Source organism: Zootoca vivipara, chromosome 2, assembly GCF_963506605.1.
Source record: "Zootoca vivipara chromosome 2, rZooViv1.1, whole genome shotgun sequence".
In the NCBI taxonomy this organism is placed as follows: Eukaryota; Metazoa; Chordata; class Lepidosauria; order Squamata; family Lacertidae; genus Zootoca; species Zootoca vivipara.
This window is the reverse complement of record NC_083277.1, coordinates 82548653-82561238: the sequence shown is the minus strand read 5'-3', so window position 1 is coordinate 82561238 and position 12586 is coordinate 82548653. Positions and strand designations below refer to the sequence as shown.

At 42.3% G+C, this 12586-nt stretch overlaps 1 protein-coding gene across 2 annotated transcripts in view; it reads left to right on the top strand.

Annotated features, from left to right (window-relative positions):
- The window catches only part of CACNA1A (calcium voltage-gated channel subunit alpha1 A), a 268936-nt gene that overhangs the window by 181074 nt on the left and 75276 nt on the right, over positions 1 to 12586 (top strand). For both annotated transcript variants that reach the window (XM_060271756.1, XM_060271755.1), the window contains exon 26: positions 2343 to 2449. In XM_060271756.1, coding sequence (XP_060127739.1) covers positions 2343 to 2449 — 107 coding nt within the window. The remainder of the gene's footprint in view (positions 1 to 2342; positions 2450 to 12586) is intronic.

The following is a 12586-nucleotide window of genomic DNA, read 5'->3' as shown; positions in this document are numbered from 1 at the left end:
CTGGGCCTAAGAAAGCAAGGCATTATTGCCCAAAGGTGGTTATTATAGTGAAGAATATTGTGTTTTCATGCTGCAGGTTTACAAGCTAAAGTGTGCCGTAGTTCACACTGCTGCCTTCTCTTGAGGCTACCGCAGATTGATTGTGTGACAGGCTTTTTTCACTTCACTTGGGAACTAAGATCTGCTCAGTTGAGTGCTAAGACAGAGCAAGATCTGGACTAAAGGCTGGTTTGTGCAAATAGGTAGCATGAGATACTATTAACCATTCCTAAAATGAGGTATTCCTAGAATCCACCCGGACAGAACACCTTCATTAATTAAATTTCCCCTCCCCTCTGTATTCTCATTTTTTATTTCTATTTCTATTTGTTACACTCCTCATTCTTACTGCATTTTGTATGTGCTTATGTCAACCATTCTGTATGGAAAATGACAAAATAATTACAAAAAGCATTTAATATACCAGAACAATTAGTAAATTTATAAAGAATAAAAAATAAGTTAAACCCCCTCTTTTAGAACTATCCTAATATTATTACCTATACCTTCGTTTGTTTATTCATTCATTCATTCATTCCCTCTCTAACATTCACACACCTAATTCCCTCCCGCATTTTTACTCAACTCCTCACACTCTTTCAGCTGCCATTCACACCGGACACTGTTAGACCTGTCATTCATTCTGACTCCTGCTTGCATTCCATCACATCCCCCTGCTGTCAGTTGTTCTTCCACTCACCTGTCTATTACAACTGTCTTTCATGTTTGCTGACATAATGGTTGCTCCATGCCCTTATCGTAACTCCCAGGTCTCTTACTGAGGGGAATAGATTTCACTTGGTTGACAGCCCTAAGCATACTTTCCCCCCTCCTGGCTTCCCATTTCTGTATATACTCTCTCAAGCCAGAGGATTTGCTTGTAGTTGTGACTGAGGACCACTAGATGACACCATAGCGCCTTATAGGTTAACTTCCACCACAATTCATCCACGCTTCCACTTGTCCCATGCCAATATAAAGCATGGATCAGAGCGGTTTTCCACTCACCCCATGCTTCCTAGGCACAGGTCAGAGTGGTTTTGCCTTTGCCCTTCCACTTTCCCCTGGAAAACCCATGCTCTAGTGCTAAATCGAAACAAACAGCTATCCATGAAAAACCTGGTTTGTGATTCAGTGCTAAATCACAGGTTTCCCTGGGAGAAAGCAGCAGGGCAAATGGAAGTGTGAATGAGCCCTAAGTCTCACTGAAAATCAATGGGAATTATTTGAGTAAACATGGTTAGAATCATACAGGGGAAGGCTGTAGCTGAGAAAGGGCCATAGCTCATGCATTACATGCCCCAGGTCCAGTCCCTGGTGTTTCCAGACAGGACTGTGAATTACTCCTGTCTGAAACCTTGTCAGTCATTGTCAACAACACTGAGCAAAATCAGTGGTCAGATGCAATATAAGGCAGCTTCCTATGTTCCATTAGGCTGGAAGAGCTTTTCCAGGCATTAGTTGATTTTACCGTAATTCAACAGTTCACTGTGAGCTGCTTAATGGGTTCCAGAAGGGACAGGTCTCACTCTGCATTCACTTCTGAGGCTCCTGGGTGCATGCTTCCCACATGACTGCATATATTTTTTTCTCTTTTAACATTACAGAAAATGTGTGATTGGTACGTAGTAAAAATGCTAAGCTATATGTCCTTTTACTGTAGCATTTGAAGTGGCTCTGAATTTAATGCATGCTTTACAGAGTGGCATAGTGAAATATTTGCCTACAAGCAGCAGTATATGTGCTGCAGAATGTTTTCATACACTCTGGATTCTGTGGTGTGGGGTTTGATAACTCCAGTATTGCATAGACCCCATCTCTACCCAGTCAGGATTCCTGTGACAGCAGCACCATTAAACACGTGGGGAGAGATTATGTCATGGAGGAAATTGTGTGTACAACACATCCAGAAAAACAATCAGCATTTCAGACTGTGTTGTGCCAGCACCTTGATGCACAACTCTCAAGATTAATAAAAACCAGATTTTAGTCTTTGAACTGGGCATGAAGTATCCTTTGTTTGCTATTTTCTGCATTGCACATGAGTACTAGAGCTGCACCTGTGGTCTGTTCTTAGCATTTTCATTTTCATGCAAGTCAATCCTTTTTTTCCTTTTTCTTTTTTGCCTTGATCTCCTGCTTTGTAAAATGAGCCCAGCAAGACTGACCTCCATCATTAGGGTGGAATTATGGAAACAATAGTAATTGACACTAGGGGACTGGGGACCTCAAAATTACAGTAATCAAAACCATGCATAGTGCCTCAAGAACCCTGTGTTTCTTTGCTTTGGTTAATTCTTTAGATGATTGACTTAGGACTGATCCTTCATCGGGGCGCTTATTTCCGGGACCTGTGGAACATCCTGGATTTCATTGTGGTCAGTGGAGCATTGGTGGCGTTTGCCTTCACGTAAGTTTCTTTAGGGAGCCATAGTGCTTTCTTTCTTTCACCTCTTTCTGCAGAAAGCACAGCTCATTCCCTTCTTCTGGAAAAGACTCATGTTGAAGCTTGATGCATGATTGGTTTGTTAACAGTTGTCAACACATAGGCAACTTGCCCCCCCCCCTGCCCATTCCCTCATCACAATCCCTCTTCCGGTGCTGCCATAAGCCTTCCTAGAGCATGGACACTCCAAATCTGTGTGCTCTCCCCTTGGCTTGGGATGCTCCTTGCATGTGGAGTTTTCCCCAAGGGCCAACTATAGGAATGGCAGACTGCCCCTGTTTCTTTTCAGACTCCTTGTAAGTTGCAGGTTGTGGGAATCTGAGCCATAAATTCTGAAAAAAATGATCTCCTATGTTGCACTGAATGGATATATCAGGATGCAAAAAGGCCAAAAGGCTGGCATGGCTAAGATTTTGTTTTCTCAGTGATAACAGAAGCATACATCATTTGTAGAGAGGCTCCACTACTTCCTGTTCAAGCTAAGAGAAAGAGTTGATTAAATGTAAAACTAACCTACATTTACAATACCACATTGTAGAAATAATAATAATAATAATAATAATAATAATAATAATAATAATGTATTTTGATGGAGAAGGCAGACTGTTTCTGACCTTCCACAAGCCTGGGTACCTCATTACCTCACAAAGCTGCCTCAAGTTTCTGTCGACAATTTCTTAGGATGCCAATAAAATCATAAGTGTGTTTGGGTGTAGGCTATAAAGCTATAATTGGACAAATCCAGCTTTTTTCAAACCATGACAAAATCTCCATTGAAAATCTGAGTACAATCTTGAGGGGTGAAAGAATTTTATACAGTAATTCCACATTAGCTTATTCTGGGATAATGAAGAACTTACTGGAATGAAAAAAGAGGGTAGGCTGATGCAAAGATATCCCATTCATCATATGAAAAATAAAGTAGGAATTTCCTGAAGTCTCGGAAGCATCATACATCATGTCTGGAGTTCTGAACTGAGTCTCAAACTTTTATCAATAAATGAAGTTATAGTGATTTATAACCAAGAACCTTCAGTGCTATACTGGAAAAGAACTTTCCTGCTTAGCAGCCTCAGCAATTGGTCCATTTCATAAGGCAGAGTAGCCAGCCTGATGCCATCCAGATTTGTGGACCACTGTAACACCCACCACGCAGTTAAAGCACTGCTCACTTGAAGAGTCATGGCTCCCCCCCCCAAAAAAAAAACCCAACCCTGGGAACTGTAGTTTGATAAGGAATTCTAGCTCTGTGAGGTATGGCCTAACAACTCTAAGCACCCTTAACAAACCACAGTTCCAAGGATTCTTTGGGGGAAGCCATGATTGTGGTATAAGACGGCTTTTAATGTATGTGGATGTAACCTACAACTCCCATCATCCCTGACCATTGGCTATGTTGGGACTGATGGGAATTTCAGTCGTAAGCACCCAAATGTCACCAGGTTGGCTATCCCTATCGTAGGGCTTGACTGAACTGGTCCCAGTTCCTGATTTCCTTTGCTCCCACATGGAACAAGGAAGTCAAAGGGAAGAAACAAGCAGAGACTTCTTAGTATTGGGGAACATTACACCTGGGTCCTGTGTCTGCGGTTCAGCTGAAAATAGGATGTGCGCAGACTGTAGTGCTGATTGATTCAGAGCACGTTGGACAGGATTTGAATATCTTAATTGCTTCCAAGGGTAACTGGTTCTAAAGGTACAGAATTATATTCATTTTCCCTCCTAGAAATATGTTTTAGGAGCTTGGACCAAGGTGTAGTAGAAGAGGAAAGAACAATCTAACAGATTGCCACTTCTGTTGTTTGTTCATGTTATAGCTCTATTAACACACATGGCAATCGCAAGGCTTATCCACACTTCCTCTTGTCCTGCTGCTTTCTTCCTGGGGAAACCGCTCTTTAGCAGATTTCCCCCAGATTGCCATTTGTTCTGTTTATTGCAGAATAGCAGGTGTTTTCTAGGAAAGGAGTGGGTCAAGGGGAAACCACTCAGACTCATGCCTAGAAAGAGCAGGTCAAGCGGAAAACCACTCAGCCCTGTGCTTTCTAGGCCAGGGGTTCCCAACAAAATTTTCTTGAGGACCCCTTATCAAGCCGCTATTGTGACAAGGACCCCCATTAATTCCTAATCCTAAAATTAAAAAGTGAGAGCCAAATTAAGAGTCTTTTTATATTTTATATTTATATGTTTTTTACAGTTACAACAGAGTACACCATCAGCATACAGTTAGTTTTAATTTTCAGTTCTTAATGAGATGAACCACTTTTTAACCAACGGTCCATTTTTAACTACGCGAACTGTAGCTTCCGCGAAAAACAACGCTTTGTTTACAAACACTACTGTTTTGCAAAGAGGCAGCACGCGCCAGGGAGGAGGGAGGGGAATGGAGAAGACAGGGTACCTGCGCAGTAGTGCACAAATGAAGCCGACGCGCGCAAAGCATATTGGGGAGGTGAGCGTTAGTAGAGTGCGCTTGCTGCCTCTTTGCAAAACAGTAGTGTTTGTAAAGCGCCACCTAACGGCATACAGCAGAACTACTGCCTCTATCTAATTCTAGTTTTGCGCTAGACTCTGCTCATGCAGGAAGTGGCCAAAACAAAAAATCTGTTATCATACGAAATATATTTAATATATTTTTTATTCTAATAGCATCTTGCGGACCCCTCTGGCATAGCTCGCGGACCCCTGGGGGTCCGCGGACCACCTGTTGGGAACCACTGTTCTAGGCGGAGCCATAGCTACAGGGGAGCTAGCCAGGTTTTTGCACTGGCCAAAGCCTCCAGAGGGGGGCACCATTGAGGCTCCTTGGTGAAATAAAGCCTAGTTTCACCCTGTTTCTAGGCACGGGGCAAGCAGAAGTGCAGGTGAGCCCTAAGCTGCAATCCAATCCACTTGGCTGGAGGGGAGGTTGGATGAGGCAGAGGTGAGCCTCTGTCCAACCCTGCCAGCAGAGATGTTTCACCACTGTAGAGTACTGTACCTCAATGTGCCTGCACAAATGGCAGTCAGGCAGAAGCTACCACCAGCAATATCACCACTGGATATAGTCAGGGTAAACCCCATAAAAGGGAAAGGTCAGAGTCAGTCAAGCAAGGGATCTGCTGGATTCTGAACTAGCCCTGATGCAATCACATGATGGCAATGGGCCCAGTCTGGGCCTCTTCACTATGCCAGCAATAGGGCATTTTTTTGTTTCCCACTCCCTTTCTGCCATAGCTGCCAAGTACCCCGTTTTGCCCAGGAAACCCCCGTTTTTTCATACCGTTTCCCGGCGGTCCCCCGTATCACTTCGTCTCCTGTTATTCTCCCTTATATTCTCCTGCCGGCGACCATTTTTGGTGCCCATAGATGGGTAAAGCGACACCGGAAGTTGCGTCTAAACAACGTCCGGTGTCACGCAGCTGCCGGTCCTGGATTCTGCAGTCCAGGACTTGGCAGGTATGCTTTCTGCCCTGGCTGGAGTGAGTGGTGGGGCTGTGTGGATGTGTTGGTGGCCATGTCATTTGGTTAAGCCCTGCCACTGCAACCCATGAAGAAAAACCAATACGCCAGCCCCAGTGAGCTTACCATTTAAATTGTGGTTAGAAAAACGGGGGTGGGGGGTGAAGTGGAGGCAAGTGGAACAATGTTTTCTGAGTGTGCGAGCAGGTGAAGTTCCATATGCATTTGCAGTGGGAGGAATGCAACATAGCACTAAGGAAATTGCTTCATCAGGGCAAGCATTGCTGTTCGCCTGACAGAACGTCCTCTCTCCTCCACTCAGGTGCTGTCCTGAAGGTTCTCTCAGTTCCCACCCTCCAAGCCAATTTGGGGGTTATGTGGAGGGAGAAGAGCAGGAAAGCCCAGCAGCAGTTGGGGTTGTCCTTGTGCAGGCTTCTGCTAGTGAACAATTAGTTGCCTAGTGTCTTTATCCCAAAATTCATCAAGGCCAGAAATCTTGAAGGGCATGGGCAGTTTTTCTGAGGTGCTCTGCACTCAATCATTCAGCATGAGGCTCTTGTGGTGCATGAGAAAAATACAGGTGAAACTCAGAAAATTAGAATATCATTGAAAAGTGCATTTATTTCAGTAATACAACTTATTATTTTTTTTATTATTATTATTTTCAAATGCTTTCTTTTGGAAATTCCACAGTAATAAAACAAATAATTCCAATAATACAAAAATAAACATCGCTATTACATTCCATTAATTACATTTAATTTATAATTGACCTGCCTAACAACAAATAATTAGAATTACAACAAATAAAGGTTTGACATATCTTGCTTTGCATGTCATGCATCTATCTCATATATTGGTTTCACCTTTTAAGTAGCATTACTGAACTAAATGCACTTATCGACGATATTCTAATTTTCCGAGTTTCACCTGTATTATTAATGAAACCTTATCTGATATTTTCTATCTACAAACCACAAGGATGGTAGGAGATTCCACAGCAACCCAAAGGTTACCAGATTAGTGCAGTCAGCCTTTTTCCTGGAATAGCCAACTTATTTCCTCCCTACCTGCATGCCTTGCACCCATTTTCCAGCTCTTCCGTGCATCTGCAACTTTCTTCTATAGTTTTTGGCTCTCTGCATGAACCTAGGAACGTGCTATGGCCTCCTCAAAAGTGCCTTCACTCATGCACTGGGGTCTCAGGGTTGCTGTCTCCAGTCATGCCCAGGTGAAATTTAATCTGGAGGTGTTTCAGCCTCTTTTCCCAGATCACACACCTGTAACCTTTCCCCCCCATCCTGAGGCGATGGGCAAAGCAGCCTGAATACAGAGTGAGCATTTGAAACCTTTGCTTCTGGCCTGAGGCTGCAATGCTTCACTTATGGACCCCTCCATATGCCCTTTTTATTCATGATTATTTGTTGTCATGGTGGTACTGCGAGTTCCTCTGTAGCCATCTCAGGTGAAGGTAGTCTTGCGGTTCTAGCATATCTCTTAAGTGGCCGGACATAGAACAAGCTTGGGGAAGAACTGAGGCTGAAACCCTGGAATGGTGACTAAAGTTTCTAGTCAGGTATCGCATATGCAGCACGTGGCACTGAGCCAGTGCCATCACATGGAAAGGCAAGCTCCAGTAGTGTTGTGAACTTGTGACTAAGGCAACCCTATGTCGCTGCAGTAACCTGGCTTGTGTAGCAGGGTGAAAGTGTAGTTGTCCCTAAGGCCTGCCGTAGCTCACTCTTCCAGATATCCCATTTTCAAAAATATCTTAACACAATGGAACTTGACCCTGTACCTGCAGGACTGAAGAATGGGAGCTGTGAATTCACCTTGCAATAGATTAGCATTTATTCTACTGATCCAACATTCACATGCTTATATACTCAGCTTTGGAGATCTGACTAGGACAGTGCTTCTGCTTCAAAAACAATAAGGGCAGTAAGAGCTATGGAAGAGAATTTGGGGTGCACTACTAGAGATGATGGGTATCTGACAGATTTATCAGAGATTTGGGGCTCCTGGAGACCATGGGTCTCATTTTCTTTCGTAATCTTCTGACAATTGCCACCATAGAAGAGTAGTGGAATAGGATTAATGTCAGACATAACTGGCATTTTAAAAGTCAGTGCAAACCACTTTGCAGCGACATTGTTGGTGGTTGTGTTTCCCAGTCATTTATTACTCTGATGGAACTTGCCACCCTCTACTGCACTTTTACTTTCCTCTCTTTCTTATGCATTCCATATCATTGGTGATCTGGTTTGTTCTTCTCTCATCTCTCATCAGTTTCATTAAAATTTTCATCAGCATTTAGAAAATGTTTTTTGAGCCAATCATGCCAGCTTCAATTAAATGTACAAGGGTCTGTATTGTTTTTCAACTGTGTTGCTGTCATCTGACTGTATAAACTGCTCTGTAGTCCACCGCGTTATGTTTATTCATACTATTGCATCAATAGCAGCCACACCAGTGTGTTTTATAGCCACTGTTCTAGACTGGAACTTAGGATCACCAGAGGAGTGTCAAGATAATTGCTATTACCCCATCTAGGTCCAAAAAAATTGTGCCGATGAAAGCTTGGCCTCCCCCACCACTATTGCTATCTGTATTTGGACAAAAGATGATCACCTCGATAGGGAAAGTTAGTACAGCTTCATGAAACAATAGTTTTTATTTGTACTAGCTTAGAGGTACGGACTGAGAACTGTTAAACAGTGTCCCAGACTTAAACAGCCTTATTGGCTTCCCACATCATGTGGTGAGGCATGCAACCTGATCTCACATATGTTTATTTGGAACCAAGTCACACTTAAAATCCTAACCATGCCTACTACAAAATACATCCTATTGAATTCAATAGTGCTCACTCTCAGTTAAGTGGGGTTAGGATTGCAGCCTTCTTCCCTACTAAGCGTGCTTAGGTATAAAGACTTGGTATTTCAATCAAACTCCTCTTCATTTTCATTCCTTGGTCAGGATTTGTGTAACCATTGGAATTTGATACCTCGATTTTATGTTAGTGGAAATTAGGAGTATAAAAATACAAGCAAGCACATCAAGAAATGGATGCTGAATGAGAAACCGAAAAGCTTTAAAGAATAAGGATATGTAAATTTAGGGTAAAGATTAAGCCTTGAATAAAAACCAAGTACAATCTGAATGTGAGTTAGCTCCACATAAGGGATGAATAAGATTTTTTGAAGCACCTTTGGCTGCTGCCCTTTGCCCTCAGGTGGTTTTTTTGTGTTTGTTGTTTGGTTTTGGATGAGCAAGGGCAGACAGATTTGTCCTCTTTGTAAGAACTGCTTTGTCCAGTGATGCTGGAAACTTCCCAGGTTTCCAACTGAGGTGGCATGAAGGATTTTCTCAACACCAAGGTTTTGATCTTGTTTAGCCTAAGATCTGTAGCACATTACTACCCTGTGTTTTAAGGCAGCCGACAAAGAAGGGTGCAGGAAAAACCAATTCGGTTCAGAAACTTCCCTGAACAGAGCCAGCATGTGGTATTGGGTTCGTTTGGGGTATATGTTGTGTGTTCTCTTTCTTAATGTTACTCACTTTCCTTGTCTCTTCCCTTTCACTGCCACTTCACAACAGGAGCAGCTCACGGTAAAGTCTTTCTGTCTGTCTCTTTCTCTTTCTTTCTTTCTTTCTTTCTTTCTTTCTTTCTCTCTCTCTCACTCACTCTCTGGTACACATTCTATTTATCTATGTGATCTTGGTTATGCATCACTTTGGCTAATGTGGTTGGAAGGGAAGACATTTTAGAGCTCCCTTCGTCTCTCCAAGCATCAGTCATTCAGTTGGTACTGTTGTAGGTTGCATCACAGAGTTGGGATCATTGTATTTTACTGTCAGGATTTCACTCTCTGGGACTCTGCAATGGCCATGTGATGTGTAGTGTACAGAACATTCTACTGCAACCTGCTTGAAATATATTGAAATCCTACTTGTGCCAGGAACTCCTGATATGCTAATGTTGTCAAGGATGAAGGACAAGGATGGTGATTAGAAATAACATCAGCTTTAAAAAGAATGCCCCCACATGCTAGGGACTTTGGGAACATCCAACTGCACTGAGCAGTCATAGGACGGGGCGCTACTTCCTAGAGGCCTGTTGTCATCTACACACATCAGCAACAAAAACGGCCCTGGGACATATCTAGCCTCCCTTGTGCTTTTGTTCTGTCAAGGGGGGAGTTGGAGAGCATTGTTTGCTTGGCTGTAAAGCCTGGGGCTCACTGTTGTTCGAAGAAAATTTCTTCTGGTGAATAGAGATATAATACAAATAAACAGGGCATTTTCACAACTATGTGTTCTGCCCAAACAGACAATCCTTCTGTCTCTTTGTTCTGCAGGCTAGCTATTCTCAGTAATGTTAAACATTTATGCTGGAAAATGACAATGTTTGGGAATGTCATGGCCAGAGAGTGCTAATAGGATCAAGCTGGAATATGTCACTACTAGACATCCGTTTTACATTTTCATGCATCTAAAACTGTCATTTTATTAGAAGTGTCATGAGAGATTATCTAGCTGTCAGAACACAGAGGTCTCTAGCTAGAACTCTTTCCCTTTGTGTCTGACTTTTGGAAGGATTATAATCGGGGGCTCTTCTCCAAGTGGCTTTGTTGGCTCTCCATTGAGATTGAATATATGTTCACTCAAAAGTTTGAAAGCCATCTCTCCAGCAGTGCATTTCTGAGAAAAGGTTTTGCCACTCTCTTTATAGTATGAGGCTATTCACATGTGTTGAATCAGAAGTGTAAAAGAAAGAGTGCTCCTCGTAGAAGTGTATGTTAGATAGCAGGGCCTGTGAAGCAGCTGTAGTTATAATAGCTCTCCTGTAATACAGTCATGTTGCTTAAATGTTTCCTTAAATTATAACTATAATTTATTATATAGATGCCTCAAATAAACCCACTATTAGAAAAGTTGTGTTTGTAGTGGACTTGCAGTGGTTTATTGTAGGCATATACAAATTTCTCTTACCACCCCAGCTGGTAAAAATACAACAACATTAATAAATTAAATAGCTAACAATTTGCTGCATATTCATGATTTCCAAAATCAGCTGCCCTGCTTTGTCTAATGGTGGGGCTGGCTTTCAGTGGCTTCTTGTAGAAGATGAAAATTCTCCAAACTAGGAATCGATTCCAGGAATATGTCCTTGTCATCTTCTTTTTCACCCAATAAGAAAAATTGACACGGTGGAGCTAAATGGGACTGAAGAACTTTAGCATATTGATACTCTCACCTTCGCATGTGTGTGAAGGGAGAGATGGGGTTCTATCTTACTGCTGGAGAGAAGGTTCTAGGTTATCTGGATGCACACAGAATGTGATCCAGTGGATAGGTTAAGGAAAAGCATATTGAACAGTCATCCAAGGACGGGACTGCTTCAGAATAAACTTTTAATTCTCCCCATACCAAAAATTCTCTGGGATTGGAAAAGTAATGTGTAATGGAGAAGGATAGGCTAGAACAATTCTCATAGATGTGCAAGCATGCTCACTGGTGTGCTGGCTTTCAACATACAAGAATTTTCGTCATGAAATATGCCATGCCACCCATCTGCATTCTGAAGTACAGTAGTACAGTCCCAGGAAGGTTTCATGATATAACAACAACAACAACAACAGCAACCAAAGCACCCAGTATGTTTGAATATGTGTTTTTTATGCCTCGGGGCTATAAAGATTCTGTAGGTGTACTTTGTATTCTTTCAACTTGCAACAGGTCTGTAAGGGGCTTCCCACATTTCTCTGTTCTGTTAGTTCTGTATAAGTTATCTGCATAAAGCTAGTATATGTTTCTAACAGCATCAACATATTCTGCTTCACTTCGGCATGGGTTCCTGAAGCAGCACAGTGAGAGTATTAATTCAGGCTGCAACTTCTTCCTATGTTATTTTCCCCATTCTTAGGAGAATCCTGTTTTAAAATGCCCCCCTATCATATGATATGCTGTACACACAAATGCATAGCCAGTTAGGATCTGAGAAATGTAAACCTTAGTAAGGCTGTAATGATTCTTGGCATTGTATGTGTGTACACTTTACAAAACTGGGAGAAGACAACTTTAGTAGCACAGGAGATGAGGGGAAACTAATATAGGGTAGCATAAAAACAGGCAGGATAACTTGACTGGCAAGGTTTGAAGTTTAAAGGAAATTGGAACTGAGTTGAGAACTGCTGTTGAATACTTTAGTGCTGTGTATCAGCTGGTATCAATGAGTGCCATTGGCTTGTAACACTCCAATACACCTCACAGCACCTTCTACGCTTTCTCAGTGAATCTGGTAACAACAGTTAAAGAATACATCCAGCAAATACCTGAACCCCCTTTGAAAATGTTACTTCTAGACCAGGTTATTTTCTTTTTTGAAGAGCACATGTCTTGGGACGGAACATTCCAACTTCTTAGCACCTTGAGGAATCCTTCACAAGGGATCTAAATCCTATGGTGCTGGTGAACAGAGAGGTGCTGAAAGGGTACCGATACAGATGAAGTAAGTGATGGGTGGAATTGAAAGCATCTAAAAAAGGGTAAAGCAGCTGAAGGAATGGAAATAATGGAGTGGTAACTGAAAAAGGTAGATGCGACTGTTACAACAGAACCTTAAAAGGAGCATGGATGACAAAATGGGTAGCAGAT